General features: G+C 41.1%; 1 protein-coding gene across 1 annotated transcript in view; it reads left to right on the forward strand.

Annotated features, from left to right (window-relative positions):
- Positions 1-8,339, forward strand: part of LOC132152605 (mitogen-activated protein kinase kinase kinase 12-like) — a 49,559-nt gene extending 41,220 nt beyond the window's left edge. The window contains exons 11-13 of the mRNA XM_059561354.1: positions 5,410-5,477; positions 6,209-6,494; positions 6,741-8,339. Coding sequence (XP_059417337.1) covers positions 5,410-5,477; positions 6,209-6,494; positions 6,741-6,857 — 471 coding nt within the window. The 3' untranslated portion in view covers positions 6,858-8,339. The remainder of the gene's footprint in view (positions 1-5,409; positions 5,478-6,208; positions 6,495-6,740) is intronic.
- Positions 8,340-20,201: the final 11,862 nt, after the last annotated feature.

The following is a 20,201-nucleotide window of genomic DNA, read 5'->3' on the forward strand; positions in this document are numbered from 1 at the left end:
CTATACAATGTTTGATAGGGAGCCAGTGCAGTGTTGACAGGACCGGGCTAATATGGTCATACTTCCTGGTTCTAGTAAGAACTCTTGCTGCTGCATTTTGGACTAGCTGTAGTTTGTTTACTAAGCGTGCAGAACAACCACCCAATAAAGCATTACAATAATCTAACCTTGAGGTCATAAATGCATGGATTAACATTTCTGCACTGGACATTGAGAGCATAGGCCGTAATCTTGTTGTTTGGCGCCGGTACAGGATGGCTGCCTCCGTGACGTGCTCTGCATATGTTTTTGTCTTTTTGTTAGTTTGTCCTGTCTTTAGTTATATTCCTGCAATCAGTTTCACCAGGGATGAACTGCTGAACATTCTGCAGAACGCACCACAAGATGTTTTTCCGGATTTCAATTATTCAGACGTTTTACTGAATATTGTTATCGGAAGAGCAGCGGCGCTGATCAAACGCTTCAGGACGCGCAGGCGGGGAAAGCGAGCTGGCGCGCTCGTCAGACTCAGGAAGCGCGGATTTCGAACGCCGTTGCCTAGCATCCATCTGGCAAATCTACGCTCTCTACCCAACAAAACGGACGAACTCCTTCTGCTTTCTCGGACAAATAAGGATTTCACACACTCTGCTGCTCTGTGTTTCACGGAAACCTGGCTGAATGACGCCATACCGGACAGCGCGCTCCATCTGCCGGGCTTTCAGCTGTTTAGAGTGGATCGCGACGCAGAATCAACGGGGAAATCGCACGGCGGCGGGACATGCTTTTACATCAATGAACGGTGGTGTACAGATGTAACTGTGTTAAAGAAGATGTGCTGTCCTGATCTAGAAATGCAGTTTGTCAATTGCAAGCCGTTCTATTCGCCGCGGGAGTTTCGCTCGATCATTCTGGTTAGTGTTTACATTCCTCCGCAAGCGCAAGTAAGCCTGGATTTCAGAAACTTGCTGAGCAGATCACAGAGACAGAACAACAACACCCGGACTCTGTTTTAATCATTCTCGGGGACTTTAATAAAGCCAATCTCTCCCGTGAACTGCCAAAATACAGACAGCATGTTACCTGTCCCACCAGAGACAGTAATATATTGGATCACGGTTACACCACAATAAAGGATGCATATCACTCTGTTCCACGAGCAGCTTTGGGACGTTCTGATCACCTTCTGGTTCATCTTATACTGACCTACAGGCAGAAACTAAAATCAGCTAAACCTGTATTAAGGACTGTAAAAAGATGGACTAATGAAGCAGAACAGGATTTACAATCTTGTTTTGACCTCACTGATTGGAGTGTTTTTGAAGCTGCTGCCACCGATCTGGACGAACTCACAGAGACTGTAACATCATATATCAGTTTCTGTGAGGATATGTGTATTCCTACCAAGACTCAACTAAATTACAACAATGACAAACCGTGGTTCACTGCAAAACTCAGACAGCTCCGTCAGGCCAAAGAAGATGCTTACAGGAAGGGGGACAATGTCTTGTATAAACAGGCTAAATACACACTGGAAAAAGAGATCAGAGTGGCAAAGAGGAATTATTCTGAAAAAATAAGGACTCAGTTCACTTCGAACGACTCAGCATCAGTGTGGAAAAGTCTAAAGAAGATCACCAATTACAAGACACCACCCCCCAGCACTGTGGAGAATCAACGACTGGCAGACGATCTGAACGAGTTTTACTGCAGGTTTGAAAGAACACCCATCACCTGCCCTGAACGCCTCTCCACACAACCGTTCACACCAATAACAGCTCCTGCAACCAACCCTGAATGCCTCTCCAAACAACTGTTCACACCATTAACAGCTCCTGCAACCCATCCTGAACACCTCTCCAATCAAGCACTCTCACCATTCACACCTCCTGCATCCCCCCTCTCCCCCACACCTGCAATACAGATCAGCGAGGATGCGGTGCGCCAGGTCTTCCGGAAGCAGAAAAGGAAAAAAGCACCAGGCCCAGATTGTGTTACACCAGCCTGTCTGAATTCCTGTGCTGACCAGCTGGCCCCCATCTTCACACAGATCTTCAACAGATCGCTGGAGCTGTGTGAAGTCCCTTCATGCTTCAAACGCTCCACCATCATCCCCATCCCAAAGAAACCCAAAATTACAGGACTAAATGACTACAGGCCTGTGGCTTTAACATCAGTAGTCATGAAGTCATTTGAAAAACTGGTGCTGGCCCACCTGAAGGACATCACTGGACCCTTGCTGGATCCTCTTCAGTTTGCCTACAGAGCAAACAGGTCTGTGGACGATGCAGTAAACATTGGACTGCATTATGTTCTGCAACACCTAGACAGACCGGGGACCTATGTGAGGATCCTGTTTGTGGACTTCAGCTCGGCTTTTAACACGATCATGCCAAACCTCCTCCTGCCCAAACTAACTCAGCTCTCCGTGCCCACCTCCGTCTGTCAGTGGATCAACAGCTTCCTGACAGACAGGCAGCAGCTAGTGAGGCTGGGAAAATACACATCCAGCACCCGTACAATCAGCACCGGAGCTCCCAAGGGCTGTGTTCTCTCCCCACTGCTCTTCTCTCTGTACACTAACGATTGCACATCGAGTATGCATACAGACAGGAGGTTAATGAGCTGGCTGTCTGGTGCACTCTCAACAACCTGGAACTTAACACGCTCAAAACAGTGGAGATGATTGTGGACTTCAGGAGAAACCCCCCTGCACTCCCCCCACTCACCATCATGAACAGCACTGTGACTGCAGTGGAGTCATTCAGGTTCCTGGGCACCACTATCTCTCAGGACCTGAAGTGGGACATTCACATTGACTCCATTGTGAAAAAGGCCCAGCAGAGGTTGTACTTCCTTCGCCAGCTGAGGAAGTTTAACCTGCCACAGAATCTGCTGAAACGGTTCTACTCCACCATCATCGAATCCATCCTCTGCACTTCAGTAACTGTCTGGTTCAGCTTAGCTTCTAAATCTGACCTCAGAAGACTACAGAGGGTAGTCCGGACTGCTGAGCGAATTATCGGTACAACCCTCCCATCTATTCAAGAACTGTACTTATCCAGAGTGAGAAAAAGGGCTGTTAAAATCACTCTGGACCCCTCACATCCAGCACACTCCCTCTTTGAACTGTTGCCATCTGGTCGACGCTACAGACCACTGAACACCAGAACGACCAGACACAGGAACAGTTTCTTCCCTCAGGCAATCCATCTTATGAACAGCTGATACACACTGAACACACTACACTTTATATTTATATACACATACACTTAATCTATCTAACACACATACTTAGTATACACTTAAATTTTGCACATAATATACATGTACATACATACTGCATTTTTGTAATATACCTGCCTACAATTGTCAATTTGTATATTGTCATTCCTTATCTATTTATTTGTATTTTTTGTATTTTTATATTCTTTTATTATGTGTTTTATGTTCTGTCTCTGTCATTCTGTTGTACTGCGGAGCTTCTGTCATGAAAACAAATTCCTCGTATGTGTAAACATACCTGGCAATAAAGCTCATTCTGATTCTGATTCTGATTTAGATATATTTTGAGATGGAAAAATTTAGTTTTACAAATGCTAGCAATGTTGCTTTCTAAGGAAAGATTGCGAGAATAGCACACCTAGGTTCCTAACTGATGATGAAGAATTGACAGAGCAGCCATCAAGTCTTAGACAGTGTTCTAGGTTATTACATGCAGAGCTTTTAGGTCCTATAATTAACACAGAATTTAGCAGTAAGAAATTACTCGTCATCCAGTTTTTTATATCGACTATGCATTCCATTAGTTTTTCTAATTGGTGTGTTTCACCGAGCCGTGAAGAAATATAAAGCTGAGTATCATCAGCATAACATTGAAAGCTAACACCATGTTTCCTGATGATATCTCCCAAGGGTAACATATAAAGCGTGAAGAGTAGCGGCCCTAGTACTGAGCCTTGAGGTACTCCATACTGCACTTCTCTTCATTCACTGCTACGAATTGATGGCGGTCATATAAGTACGATTTAAACCGTGCTAATGCACTTCCATTAATGCCAACAAAGTGTTCAAGTCTATGCAAAAGAACGTTGTGGTCAATTGTGTCAAATGCAGCACTAAGATCCAATAGAACTAATAGAGAGATACAACCACGATCAGATGATAAGAGCAGATCATTTGTAACTCTAAGGAGAGCAGTCTCAGTACTATGATACGGTCTAAATCCTGACTGGAAATCCTCACAGATACCATTTTCCTCTAAGAAGGAATATAATTGTGAGGATACCACCTTTTCTAGTATCTTGGACAGAAAAGGGAGATTCGAGATTGGTCTATAATTAACTAGTTCTTTGGTGTCAAGCTGTGGTTTTTTGATGAGAGGCTTAGTTACAGCCAGTTTGAAGGTTTTGGGGACATATCCTAATGATAATTTGGAATTAATAATAGTCAGAAGAGGATCTATGACTTCTGGAAGCACCTCTTAGGAGCTTAGATGGAATAGGGTGTAACATACATGTTGTTGGGCTTTGGTAGAACATAAATTATTTCTGTACAAGCATTGCAGTCAAATATAATTTATGCCTTATGTCAAACCAAGGACAGTTCAGACTACACAATGGCTGCTGGGACTCAAGATTCAGTCTTTTCATCTTGTGTAGTGTGTCATAATGGACAACAACTGATTCCACTTCTACAACGCTTCACCACATCACCACAGCTAGCATGTTTCATTTTATTTGTTAGGTTCTCTTTCTTTTTTGGGCTTTTCTGACTACAAGACATAGCAAAAACACGCTGTTGGCTAGCCATTGTTTGTTTACGCTCAAGGCACCTTCATTCTAGTCTCGCCCTATAGATCAGTGGTTCTCAATTCCAGTCCTCATGACCCCCCGCTTTGTTTCTCTTAACACTTCAGAGGTTTGTTCCATTCAAAACGCATTAAAATGTGCGAGATGTGAATTTAAATTATGTATTTACAAAAGTATATTATGTCACACTTCTCTAGTAAGTTTCGTCTGTGTGCGAAGACACTGCAGGATGTAAATAAATAAATAAATACAATTAACAATTAATTTCTTTGCCCTTTGAATGGAAAATATACACTCCCTTTGAACTGTAATCATGGCATAATATCATGTGATGTCCACTTCACAAGAGACTTGTGGTTGAGTAGAACAAACCTCTGAAGTGATAAGAGAAACATGGACTGGAATTGAGAAACACTGGTTTAAAGGAAGACCCCATTATTGCTTACATGAGTGTATTTGGGATCTTTCATTTAGAAATAATCAATTGATCACACAGCAAAATTCAAAATGGTAAAGATGAAATTAGACAAATGAGAAGTTTATGTGTGTTATTTTTGCAGTGATGTTTGGGGTCTTAATCATTGAGCATGTTTGAATGAATTGTGTTGAATTCCACCAGCGACGTGGAGTTTCCTCAGAAGAAGAAGAGGGCGAGGTGGACAGTGAGGTGGAGTTACCAAGGAGACGGTAAGAATATAATAATTTATTCCTTATGAAATATCTTCAGTGTGAACTTGAGTAGTTTGGAGTTGATTTATTTATGCAAAGCATCACTTCTAAACACATAATTAAGTAAGGTCTTGTTTTAAGGTCAGTATTGCATGCCTGTTTAAAGTCATACCACATATGCTAAGACAGGGATCCTCAAATCTGGCCCTCGAGATTCACTTTCCTGCAGAGTTTAGCTCTAACCCTAATCAAACACACCTGAGTATGCTAATCAATGTCTCCAGGATCATTAGAAAATCACAGGTAGAGGAGTTTGATCAGGGTTGGAGCTAAACTCTGAAATGCATTGGCCCTCCAGGACAAGATTTGAGGAACCCTGTGCTAACTAGGGTGCTCGGTTATGGCATCTTGCTTGGTCAGTGTCTCCCAACCCAGTTCAAGGATGACAGTATTCAAAAAACAGGTAGCATAACATACCTGGATGACCGACTACTTGCACCTTCGATGGACACTTTACTATCCCATGAAGCCATGGGATCCACTTTAATTTACAATAGCTGGGTAATACTTAGGTGCTTACCCTCAACATTTTCCTAACCCTAATCAATGGAGTTACCTTGAATTGCCCAGTGCTTTCTTAAGTAAATACAGTGTACGTACATGCACTGTGAAATAAAGTGCAACCCGCTATCTTAATTTTAATATATCTTGTTTAATGGCTTGTATGTTCTCTAATGTCCATTTTGCAGACGGCCGACCAGTATAACCAAGTGTCAGTCAGTATCCACCTTCAGCTCCGAGAACCTGTCTGTTTCTGAGGGAGAGGAGGGCCACACCACTGACCACTCCCACAGCGGCACGCCGGACGTGGTCAGCACCAACACAGACGAGCGATTGGACGATCGCAGCGATGACCTCATCTCCCAGGGCTCTGAGATCCCTGTCGATATTACAGACCCTAATCTATCCGAAAGAGAGGCCGCTGCCCTTGAACAGGAGAGGGCCAACTTTGACCTGGAACAAAATATCCTGGAGGTACAAGTATTGTGAGAATCCTTGCAACACATGTCGCCCCGAGAAAAACAAATGTTTTAGGCTTTTCCAGACCTGGCTCTGGAGGTCCACTGTCCTGCAGAAATTAGCCGAATCAAACACACCTGAACAAGGTCTTCAAGCAATTTGCAGACAGACTCTGTAGGACCTCCAGGACCAGACTTTGTTAATGACAGGCAATATATAATGTGTCCAAGAGATGGCTGACACTCTTTGTCCTGTTTCCAGACTCGCGCGTTGTGTGAGGACTCGGACTGTGACAGTGCTGAACTCGACCAATCAGGGAGCGGAGAGCCAAGTCATCCCCCGAGTGCAGGAGGCTGGGGACAGGGTCCTCAAAACTGAAACACACACATACACACCCCAGCACACACTTTCACATTCAGTTGCACCAAAGTGAAAGGAACACAGATTTTCGTGAAACACGTGTGCACACACATCCTCTGAGAAACGCAACGATACACTACACAAAAGGACTAGCCACCTTAAGAACAAATACTCAGACACTGGTCATAGCAACTTTGGGATCGTAAACTGCCTCGTGACCAGGACATAGCCACGGAACATATAGCAAGACAAGTTCAGCAGTGACCTGCTGCTAGAGTTGAGGATTACAGGAAATATATGAACAGATCAATGCAATTAAAAACTTCAGGGCATTCCCAATAAGCAGCAGTGATGGTATCAATAAGGTTTGTGCTGTTGTAGTGCAGACAGACTTCCGTGTGGGCCAGAATCATGTCCGTTCATGTGTGGAAGGCTTGTGGTAGCAGTCGATGTAAAGTCAGAGTCTAGATCGAATCAGTAGTGCTGGATGAAACTCCTGATCACAGGAATCTCCGTCCTCCAGCCTGGATAAAGTAGTTTTAATCTGTTCAGACGTCACGTAAATGAAGTGTTTGGGACTGACTGACACTACTATGTACAGATGCTTACTTTCCAAAGCATTTACAAGGTGCATATACAAATGTGATTCTATTATGACTATAATGCCCTGAATTTATGTAAATATATATTTATTAAGCTAAATCTAAGAAAACAAAAAAGTCAACTATTTGTTAACATAACAAAAAACAATAAAAACGGTCCAGTTTTTACTATTCTCCTGTGCTTGTGCCACCCTACCATGGCAGCTCAGATTGGTTTGGAGATCAGCAGGTGTGTAAATGTGCAGTTATATATATATATATATATATATATATATATATATAGTCAGGTTGGCTTTGCTGGTGCAGGACTGTAAAACTCTTGGATGCAAGTATACACAACACACAGACTGAACGGCACATATAAATGTACAGTACATGATTTATGACACAGGAGATATCTCTTCTAACTGTCTGCTCTCCTCTTACCTCTCAGATTATCTTTCAGTACTTTTTCTTTCATAGGGACATGCAATATGTACATTTCAACCTAATCTGAAAAAAGCACTTTTATTTTCTGCACTGTAAAAATAAAGTAAAACAAATAAATGACAATAATTTAATGTATATGAATTTTAGCTTGCCAGATGTAGGTCTGAGAAGGGCAAAGTCCTGAAGAACAAAATGCATGATATACATTTTTATGTACTTTAATTTTTAAATCAATTGTTTTTATACATCTAAAGAAATGTTTGCACCTTTTTTACCTTGAATGTGTAATAATGTTGTGTTGCTTGTAGGCACTTTACAGTAGGATGTTTATATACATGGACATGATCACTTTCTCATGTTGCACTGAAAATGTATTTATGATAATGATGATGGTTCAATAGATGCAAATCTCCAGTTTCAAGAGTATGTATGTTAAGAAAACCATTTAAAACATTTCTGAAGATAATAACTTGAACCACTTTTTCTTTCTTTTTTCTTCTGATGATGATGTTAAAATTTTCCTGGACCGTACAAGTCATGTTTTTTTTCTGAACATGGTCCAAATGCATAAACATTGGCAGCTCTTTTCTGACTAAAACCAAATCAAAGGTCCTAAAATTGGTTAAATTTACATAGAAAGCAATAATCTGACTATGAATAAGATACATAAAATACATTTATGGTATATTTAGAAACAAAGTGAAGAGGCCGCACTATGCATATAAAACGTTTATTTTGCAAAATAAATGTTTTATATGCATAGTGCGGCCTCTTCACTTTGTTTCATATGTGTTATATAAGGCCAGCACTCTGAAAATCTAAAAAAACATAGTGAAGCCTGCTCCCAACCTTATCACTTGGTATATTTAGAAAAGCATGAATTAATTTAGATGTATTTTAGTCACATTATTCAGTCATGTAAACGCCATAATCCATCTTCCTACAGCAAACTATTTGATGACACATTTTGTTTGTGAGCTTGGGGGAAAAAATATAAAAATATAATTATGAAATAACTACTAAACTATAGATGTGAATCTATTACTTTTCAATATTATGTGGACTTCAGTAATAATCTGGTTCTGAATATGAATCAAACTGTTTTATAAACATCTTAATTGTAATATTGTATTGTCAGGAGAAAAAAGAAAACAGTGAGAAAACACTGGCCTCCATATAAATGTAGGAAATGCCAGACGTGAAGTATAAAGTATAAAGATAGTATAAAGAACTACAAGAGTTGCTTTAACAATGAAGGTCACATTTCAACTCTGAATGCCTTTAATGACAAATGTCTTCTCAGATCAGCAGCTATCATTCATGCAGTATGACATTTATAAGCCAGCTTAGTGTGTAGAACCTGCAATTCATGACTAGCAGAATAAATAAAGCTCCTACCTTCACAAGTCTGGAAAATAATTTTCAGTCTGTATTTAAAGGACACACTAGATGCTGTCATTTTTCTCCCTAGCAACTGTATTAACTCTGCCTTACTCCAGATGTTAGAATAATGTGGAAGGCAGAAGAAAAACACTGCACTGTAGTCAGGGGTATAGAAAGGGGCTATGCAACACAAAATCATAAAACTAATTTTAAATATGCATCCTATAAAGCTTACAAAAAAAAATGTATTCTTCTAAATTTGCTTCTAAATGGTACCATGTGTGCATATTTTATATTTGATAGAGTATGTCATCAAAACAGAGGGGTGTATTACAATGGGGGGGGGGGGGGGGTAATGTGTTAAAAGAGGATGGTAATGTACAGTAGATAAAGAAAGACTGGCTTTGTGAATATCTGACACTATGGGAACACCCTCCATGTGTAGTTTTTATAGAAACATTTGCTGGCAGATTGAATCAGCCAATGCAACATCCTTTGTTTTATAGCCCCAACACTTTTATTTCAACCATCAGAAGAAACAATGACCACACATGACCAGATTTACACCATAGCCTCATTTGTTTGCCATGAATCTCACAGGGCAGAATGTGCACCCTCTCAGCACCTGCAACTAAAAATGTCTGCAATACCACAAACTGAGAGTGGAAAGAAGTAGAAGCAACCTTTAGAAACATTAGACCATAGCTAAACTGGGAGCAAAATCCATACAATATTAGCTCTCTGATAAAGACTGCAAATCTTCAATCCACTTGAGGGATCTTAAAGGTTAAGTTCACCCAAAAGTGAAAATTTTATTTAAAATGTCATCACTATGACCATATGAGGTAAGAAAATTATTACAGAATTTTGAGAGTCAGAATCACTTTAAGAGTCAGAATTCTCTGACAGAGAAGAGGTCCTGTCAAACGTTCTACCTTCTTAACTTTTAAGACAGTAAAGTCCCAAAAAGGAATTTGAGCAGGATGGCTGGAAGGCAAACAAGAATGCCATCGGCCATGCATGTGCCAGAGCATCTATCCATAGAAGTGCTAGAGACTAAAGAGAAAATAAGATTCACAGTTTGCAGATGCAACCCCCATTCTCTGGGCTTTAACCAGGGCCATATTAACAATAGGGCCAGGGCCCGAGCAAGGAGAGGGCCTGTGATTGGCTGTGGAGCAGATTCATCAGATCGAGTGCCAATCTTGAAAACACCCAACCATGCCCCCACTTATTTGCGCTAATATTTAATAGAGTTTTGCTGTAATTTCCATGTATTACCATTAGAGATTGAAACATCACGTTTGAATTTGGTTTCCCAATCAAATGCATTCATTCTGTATTTGACTTTTGAACAAACTGTAAGCGTATCTATCAGGAGATCGAAGATTCTGATGTCTGCATTGACCTTTCTTCAGTTTGTATTTGCATCATCCGGAAATGGTCGTGCAAAGAACAATCTTCGATAAGTAACAATTTCAGCTATTTTAACACAAATGAGAGAGGAGCTCAAAAAAATAAATAAAGTAAAAGTAAAAGACAAACAGCAGAAAAAACATAGTAAAATCCCCAGCTATCAGGTTATTATACTAAATCTGATGATGGAGTAGAAGTAGTGGAGCAGAATATGGACCGGACACATGGAGCAGATAAAAACAGCGTCACCGTCCACACAGATTTTAGGTATGTTTTATTTTTAACTTGGATGGATGTACTTGGCTTTTTGTGTTTGAATAAACTCTATATATTTGCTTAAGGGATAGGAATAACCCGGTAGAAAAATGTAAATCATTTTGTGCGTCATGATGTAAGCTTATCAGTTAAATACATTTTAGGCATTGTGGTTTAAAAACAAATGGTTTAAACTATTCATGGACATTAAGCAACAGGACATAATTATTATTGGTAAATGTGCGCATTAAGACAGTTTCATCCTGATACGCAGCTTGTGCTTAAACATTCAATTACACATAGTTATGTGTCAAAATGCCTTTCTTTGCGAGTGTCCTCATCAATACTGTCATTTATGCAGAGCCGTGCAGAGACCTTTGGAGGGGCAGGTGCTCAAAGTATAAAAGGGGCACATGGAACAAGGCTTTAAATAGCGCTATTCAAAATATCAATACAGCAATATATTGATGCATTCCTTGCTGATTTGCGTATCGATATGGATGATTATGTATTGATACGGCAGCAAATGCTGTGATGCAGTTTTGAAAAAGAAACAGATTAGAAAAGACAATTTTAAGATTTAAAAGTAAAAAATATATATATTTTCTTTCCACCCAGGGGCGTTGCTAGGGTCTTGATACATTGGGGGCTTAGCCCAGAACTCGTTTACATGGCTGCTCTTTCACCCTCGCCCGCCTGTCAGAGTATTGTGTATGTGACTTTAAAGGAAGCCCTTTTAAGGTAAAAGCCATGTATAACATGAGCTCGCTGAGTAGCAGCACTTGTGTACTTGAACCTCTGTTCGTTATACCTTTTCTTATTAAATAAGAGAAAGAGTCATCGTCTCTGCCTCCTTCCTTGACACCACCTAATCTGTCATTTATTTTTGTTTTGATAATAAATGGAGCCAGCCTCCAAAAGTGAAACCTGTCCTGTGATTTTTTTCTTTTGTTCTTATACATTAAGTGTTTGTTGTCTTTACATTCAAATAATAATGTTTCAAATAATCTAGAATATATATGGAATAAATAGCATTCAATACAAAATGAGTATCTCTCATATATTAAAATCATAAAGAGTTTTTATGTGAAAGATTTGCTTTGTTGTGCATTAGAAACACACGAGGCATTTTAGTCATATTACAAAATAATTTATTGAGGCCAAACATAATATAACATTATAAACTGTGTCACTTCACCACGTGACAGCAGCAAGCAGGCTCCTGTGCATTCATTGACATAAACATAAAAATCACTCGCGCCTGATGCGCTATTCGCGTCCGGTGTGAACGCACCATAGTCACCTGACTTAAAGTTCAATGATAAGAATGAAACAATGAATGAGTTGTTGTTAATTCTCCATTTTCACTGTATGTTTCATTAAAAAAACGGCAGCAAAACAGCGATTAAAAGCCGTTTAGCTCGCGTCTTGCAAGATGAGAAAAGTGATATCGGTTGCAATAGGTAGCCTATCAGACAGAAAAGTTGATGCTAGCGATGTTAGGATTTCCTAACCTGAAATAAAAAGAATGAAGCAAGATATGATTCCTAAAGTTATTTAGTATTTGCTTCGGTAATAACAATTGGGGAAAATCCTATCTTAGACTCTTTCTGTAATACGGCCCCTGGTATTCTAGCTAGCTATCCATCTGAGGGGAATAACGTTAATTTACACATCGTGTTTCAATCGCCAAATCAGATGTATAGGCTACTTCATCTACATTCTTCACGAGAAACGGATTATGGCTCACAAAATGGATTAGATATAGGCGAAATAGTAAGGTCCCACGTACTTTATATATACAGTACATGTTGTTCTGCATTAATACCACAGTAAGTACAGGGCTAGGTACGTTAGACCAGGGTTTGCTAAAGAGCCTTCACCGACCTGAGCTTAATGATGAGGGAACGGCGCCAGTAGATAACTCTTCTTGCCTCCTTATTTTACTTTTTAAAAAGTGTCTAATGTCCATAGCTACCACCAGAAGCCACAAACAACAATGACAGTAAAGCCCAAAGCTCTTTCTCCTCGGGCGCGCACTCTAAGCTGTAACCATAGTAACTTTGATCTGCTTGAACACATTTTAATCGTCTTTAATACATGATTGATTCCGAAGGATAGATTAAAAGACCCGGTCATTTTTTTAAAAAAAATACAAATTATTAAAAAAATAATAATAATTATCAATAAATTAAATTTTTTGAGATCCGGGGCTATAAAAAAAACTAAAACGTTAGGCCCATGTCTAACGACGCGCCTGTTTCCACCTAATAATAACTCTGGGATTAGAAACGTCTCGGTTACGTATGGTAACCCTCGTTCCATAGATAAAGAAAGACTGGCTTTTTGAATATCTGACACTATGGGAACACCCTCCATGTGTAGTTTGAATCAGCCAATGCAACATCCTTTTTTTTATAGCCCCAACACTTTTGAGTTTCCCACTCACCCTTGTCAAAGCACTACCTCACTGGGTGAGATTGGATAACACTGGGAAAACGTACCCAGTCCGCTTGGAGCCGGGACGCTGCGGAAGCCCCATCCTTCCCGAAGGAGGTCTCGGAGGCAAATACACATATAGCATACGTTTAGGAGTATACAGAGAAATTTGAGGTGATTAAAACCTCACACTTCCACTTCACACTGTAAAATCCTAACACTTGGGAAGGCAGAAGTCTGCCGGGGAAACACGGGCTCTAAGGCTATACTGTGGACTATACACATATGAGTACCGCTTAGGTCTCAATATGGAACCCACCCTTCCATGTTTCTCACGGATTCGTCATGAAGGTCTGGCGCCAGCAGCTGCTTAGGGTGATGGAGGATCTCAACAAGGTCTACAGTAGGGACACTCTGGAGCAGTTTAAGCAAGCCGACACTAAACGGGGCCTCTCAGTGCCACTACCCGTTTGAGGTGAGAACACAGGAGGACACCGGCTCTACACGAAGGCTATAGAACCTAGCGAACGTGTTAGGGGTCGCCCAACCTGCAGCTCTACAAATATCTGTCAGCGAGGCGCAACGAGCCAGCGCCCGGGAGGATGCAACACTTCTAGTTGAGTGAGCTCGTAAACTGAACGGGCAGGGTACACCCTGAGCCTTATAAGCCAGGGTTATGGCATCCACAATCCAGTGGGCCATCCTCTGCTTAGAGACGGCACTCCCCTTCTGCCGGCCTCCATAACAGACAAAGAGTTGTTCTGAGGTCCTGAAGCTTTGTAGCCGGTCTACGTAGCACCTTAATGCTCAGACGGGACAAAGCACAGCCAGGGCTGGGTCTGCCTCCTCCAGGGGCAGCGCTTGCAGGTTCACCACTTGGTCTTTGAAGGATGTAGTGGGAACCTTGGGCACGTAGCCAGGCCGGGGCCTCAGGATTACCTGGGAATCAGCCGGCCCGAATTCTAGGCACGAAACATCGACAGAAAATGCATGCAGGTCCTCCACCCTCTTGATGGAGGCCAGTGCAAGCAGGAACAGAGTTTTCAATGAAAGAAACTTTAGCTCAACTGAATGCAAAGGCTCGAATGGGCCCTGCTGTAGTGATTTAAGCACTAGAGTCAGGTCCCAAGGGGGTATAGAGGGGGGCTGGGAAGGATTTAACCTCCTGGCCCCTCTAAGGAACCTGACGATGAGGTCATGCTTACCCAGAGACTTCCCATTCACGGGTTCATGGTACGCAGCAATAGCGGCAACCTGGACTTTGAGGGTGGAGGGAGACAGCCTTCGCTCCTACCCTTGCTGCAGAAAGGATAGCACGACCGCAATCGGGCATCTTCGGGGGTCTTCTCGGCGAGAAGAACACCACTCAACGAACAGGTTCCACTTCAAGGCATAAGCATGTCTCGTAGACGGTGCGCTTGCCGAATCGATGGTGTTCACTACCTCTTGGGGTAGGTCACCTAGAACCTCTGCGTCCCATCCAGGGACCAGACATGGAGTTTCCAAAGGTCTGGACATGGGTGCCAAATGGTGCCCCGTCTCTGAGTCAGTAAATCCCTCCTCAGAGGAACCGGCCAAGGAGGGGCTGTCGAGAGGAGCACTAGTTCAGGGAACCAGGTCCGAGGTCTGTGCGAGAAGGCTCACTGGGGGAAACGCATACTTGCGTATGTCCCGCGGCCAGCTGTGTGCCAGTGCGTCCGTGCCGAGAGTTCCCTCGGTCAGGTAGTAGAACAACTGGCAGTGAGAGGTCTCTGGAGAAGCAAACAGGTCTACCTGAGCGGCTCCGAACCGTCTCCAAATCAGCTGGACTGTCAGGGGATGGAGTCGCCATTCTCCCGGGAGCATTGCTCGAGACAGCTCGTCAGCTGTACGATTGAGCAGGCCCGGAATGTGAACGGCACAAAGTGACTTCAGAACATTCTGACTCCAAAGGAGGAGGTGGCGAGCGAGTTGCGACGTGCGACGGGAGCGCAGATCACCTTGTTGGTTGATGTACGCAACACGCAACACGCAGTGTTGTCCGTTCAGACCAGCACATGCTTGCCTCGTAAGAGACCTTTGAGACGGTTCAAGGCAAGGTGTACTGCTAGCAACTCTAGGCAAATGATGTGCCTGAAACCCAGAAACGCAGGAGTGAAACGGCATCCTTAAAAGGATGACCCATCGTCTTTAAAAAGACGCACCCGTGGAGCTCTTTTAGAGAAAATTTGCTCTTTTAGGAAATGCTCTTTCAGTGCTGAGGCGCACAAGGGAGATGGCTGCTTGCCACACGACAGGGGATAGTGCAGCCTGAAGTGTGCAACCCACTCGATACTGGAACGACCGCCGCTGTAGCGCCATCCCACCAACACAGGAAGCTTCCCAGAGCGTTCTGAGCTCGCAGTTCACCGTAGACACAGTTCAACGTAAGCAGAACGACACTGTCACTGTTGGCTCGTTTAGTTTACACTCAAAGTAGATTGGTCTATCGAAGCGATATCCCATATTCGTCGGTCACCGACGTGGCGTCGAGAGTGACCGACTGAAAGGGAACTGAAATGTCTTAAATTGTCCCAACCTAATGGCTTTTTCTTCTCTGTTCTACAGAATAATTAAGAAGAGCTGTTATAGTAAAAACTATAGAAAACACTCGAGCCTCTACATTTCCCTCTTTCCCACCAGCCTCTGTCTCATGGCTTGCTGTTCCCTGCTCTCTATCTGTCACTCTATTTCCCTCTTTTTCTTCCTCTATCTCCATCTCCTCATTTGATCTATTACTTTCCACTCTCTGTCCATCTAGGAACAAGGCTCAATTTACTATTTCAGCATTAATCTATTATTTTAACCACCTACTCTTGCACCTAATCAATAAGTCCACCTTAAATATTGATACAAAACATTAAATAACTGATACACTGGAATTTAGTGATTAATATTATTATTACTGTTGTTGTCTAAAATTGAACACCTTTGCAATGTTAACAAATGTATAAGTCATTCTACGAAAGCACTGTATAACTGATATAGGCTTATGTTTTTTTTTTTTTCTTTTTTTTTCTTTTTTTTTTCAAAACAATTCTAAACATGCTTAATATATCAGGAGATATCTCGTTTCTCAAATATGTGCAGGTAAACGCGTTTTGCACCTTTATAGATTGTTATTTGATCAATATATGGAAAAGTAGTGTAGTGTAATCTATTAACTACACATAAAAACCCGACTTTTTACTTAAGTGCCATATCATGCCATGAACGTGACACTAAGACATAAACATCAAAATCACTTCGCTGAGAATGAAACACCACTTACCAGCTTGTTGAAAATATCCTCTGGCAATTAAAAAATGCGTGCGCAGTGTGAGGAATCGTCCCGGTCGGATGAGGTCGTCATCGTCAGGTGAAAGGTCATCATGTGAGTCATTTTATTGATGGCTAAATTATTATTCAGAAATTTTACTAATATTTAGATGCATGGGCATGGGCAGGAATTCACAAAATTGTATGTTATGACAAAAATATTTTGAGGAAAATTTGCTTTGACAAAAGGGCACTTTGGGCACCAAGGGGCAAAGGGGCAGGTACTCAAGCACCCAACACCCCCAACCCCCCACCCCCCTCTGCACGTGCCTGCATTTTTGTCTTACATCAATGTTAATAGTTAAAGATATAGCATATGTTGTAGCAGGCTATTTGAGATCCTGGCATTATATGATGAGATCTTCACCCAAAAATGAAAATACTGTCATCATTTATTCACTCTCAAGTTGTTCTAAACCTGTAACAATATATTTGTTCTCTTTAACATAACAGAAGATATTTTGAAGAATGTTCATAACCAGACAGTTTTATAGTCCCCATTGACTCCATTAGTGTATTTATTTATTTATTTGTATGTTTACCATTGTTCTAAATATATTATTTTGCATTCAACAGCAGAGGGAAACTCATACAGGTTTTTGAACATCAACATAACTTTAATTTTTAAAGAAAATCACTCACTGTCCTTGACCGAACTACTTTTGTAAAATTAGAAAGAATTAATGTATATTGAATTCATACAGTGACTATTTACTTTATACAGTACAATATTTATTTTTAGTTTTTCAAGTAGATTGATTTCCTATGTATCTTTGTTTTATTATAAATGGTGACTGTTTACTTGTGTTCAGAAAGCTTGATTTTACTTGGCCTTGTTTTGTTTTTTGTGTGTGTGATATTGAAATTGGTAACAAGAAATTTCAGTGCATCAAAATATTTTGATGGTATGAAAAAATGTTTCAGGTTACACATGGAATCATGGTTCCCTGAGAATAGGGTACAAGACACTGCGTCCTCTAGAGGGCACAAGGGGAATGCCTCCAGTGTGTCTAGTGTCTGAAGCATGAATGAAAGGCTCTAGATACGGCTTTGGATGCGTCTAGCTCAGGGATTCCTGTACATTGTTCGGTTCCGGCAACAGAGCCCCTGCAGCAGGGCAACTGGGTGACGGTGAGGCAGCGTAGTCGTGGGTCTAAACACCGCTCTTCTGTTCCGATCAAAACATTAAACAAGTTCTCCCCACTCAGTTATGCACCCACTGAGAAACCTGATGAAAGTGCTCTAGTTATTGGTGATTCTATTGTACGGAACGTGTAAGACACTGTAATATGCTCTGGTCCCCTCCCTGCTTACCATGGTGATGAGATGCATAGCAGATTGTCATCACTCAATGGCTGGATGTCTAAGTGGTGCCCACAGAATAACATAGGTTTCATAGACAATTGGACGAGCTTTGGGGCAGACCTGACCTGTTGAAAAGAGATGGTCTTCATCCCACCTGGGGTGGCGCCACTCTTCGCTCTAGAAATATGGCAAATAGTCTTAGAGTTTATTCTTGACTAACTGGGGCCCAGGTCATGAAGCAGACAGACTGGCTAAACTGACTGTCTGCTAGCTGCCTCACGTCACAGAGGTCAGTTAATTCTCAGCACATAGAGACTCTTTCACCTAGATATCACACTATAGAGACTGTGTCTGTTCCCCGAACTAGAAAATACAAAAAACGTCCAAACCAAGTTAAGATTAACAATTTAATTGAGGTTCAACAAATAAAAAACAGATGCAATATGGATAAACAAATGATAAAGCTTGGCTTATTGAATATCAGATCCCTTTCTACGAAAACACTTTTGTAAATAATATGATCACTGATCATAATATAGATGTACTCTGTTTGACAGAAACCTGGCTAAAACCTGATGATTACATTATTTTTAATGAGTCCACCCCCCAAGATTACTGTTATAAACATGAGCCGCGTCTAAAAGGCAAAGGGGGAGGTGTTGCTTCAATTTATAACAACGTTTTCAGGATTTCTCAGAGGGCAGGCTTCAAGTATAACTCGTTTTGAGTAATGGTGCTTCATATAACATTATCCAGAGAAACAAATGTTAATGATAAATCCCCTGTTATTTTTGTACTGGCTACTGTATACAGGCCACCAGGGCACCATACAGACTTTATTAAAGAGTTTGGTGATTTTACATCCGAGTTAGTTCTTGCTACAGATAAAGTTTTAATAGTTGGTGATTTTAATATCCATGTTGATAATGAAAAAGATGCATTGGGATCAGCATTTATAGACATTCTGAACTCTATTGGGGTTAGACAACACGTTTCAGGACCTACTCATTGTCGAAATCATACTCTAGATTTAATACTGTCACATGGAATTGATGTTGATAGTGTTGAAATTATGCAGCCAAGTGATGATATCTCAGATCATTATTAAGTTTTGTGCAAACATCATATAGCCAAAATTGTAAATTCTACTTCTTGTTACAAGTATGAGAGAACCATCATTTCTACCACAAAAGACTGTTTTTTAAGTTATCTTCCTGATGTATCCAAACTCCTTAGCATATCCAAAACCTCAGAACAACTTGATGATGTAACAGAAACTATGGACTCTCTCTCTTCTAGCACTTTAAATACAGTTTGACACCATGGTATAATGAGCATACTCGCACCCTAAAGAGAGCAGCCCGAAAAATGGAGCGCAGCTGGAGGAAAACAAGACTAGAGGTATTTCATATTGCTTGGCGGGAAAGTAACCTATCCTACAGAAAAGCATTAAAAACTGCTAGATCCGATTACTTTTCTTCTCTTTTAGAAGAAAACAAACATAACCCCAGGTATTTATTCAATACAGTGGCTAAATTAACGAAAAATAAAGCCTCAACAAGTGTTGACATTTCCCAACACCACAGCAGTAATGACTTTATGAACTACTTTACTTCTAAAATCGATACTATTAGAGATAAAATTGCAACCATTCAGCCGTCAGCTACAGTATCACATCAGACAGTGCATTATAGACCCCCTGAGGAACAGTTCCACTCATTCTCTACTATAGGAGAGGAAGAATTGTATAAACTTGTTAAATCATCTAAACCAACAACATGTATGTTAGACCCTATACCATTTAAGCTCCTAAAAGAGGTGCTTCCAGAAGTCATAGATCCTCTTCGACTATTATTAATTCCTCATTGTCATTAGGATATGTCCCCAAAACCTTCAAACTGGCTGTTATTAAGCCTCTCATCAAAAAACCACAACTTGACCCCAAAGAACTAGTTAATTATAGACCAATCTCAAATCTCCCTTTTCTGTCCAAGATACTAGAATAGGTGGTATCCTCACAATTATATTCCTTCTTAGAGAAAAAGGGTATATGTGAGGATTTCCAGTCAGGATTTAGACCGTATCATAGTACTGAGACTGCTCTCCTTAGAGTTACAAATGATCTGCTCTTATCATCTGATCGTGGGTGTATCTCTCTATTAGTTTTATTGGATCTTAGTGCTGCGTTTGACACAAT

This window comes from Carassius carassius, chromosome 11 (genome assembly GCF_963082965.1).
Source record: "Carassius carassius chromosome 11, fCarCar2.1, whole genome shotgun sequence".
Taxonomy (NCBI): Eukaryota; Metazoa; Chordata; class Actinopteri; order Cypriniformes; family Cyprinidae; genus Carassius; species Carassius carassius.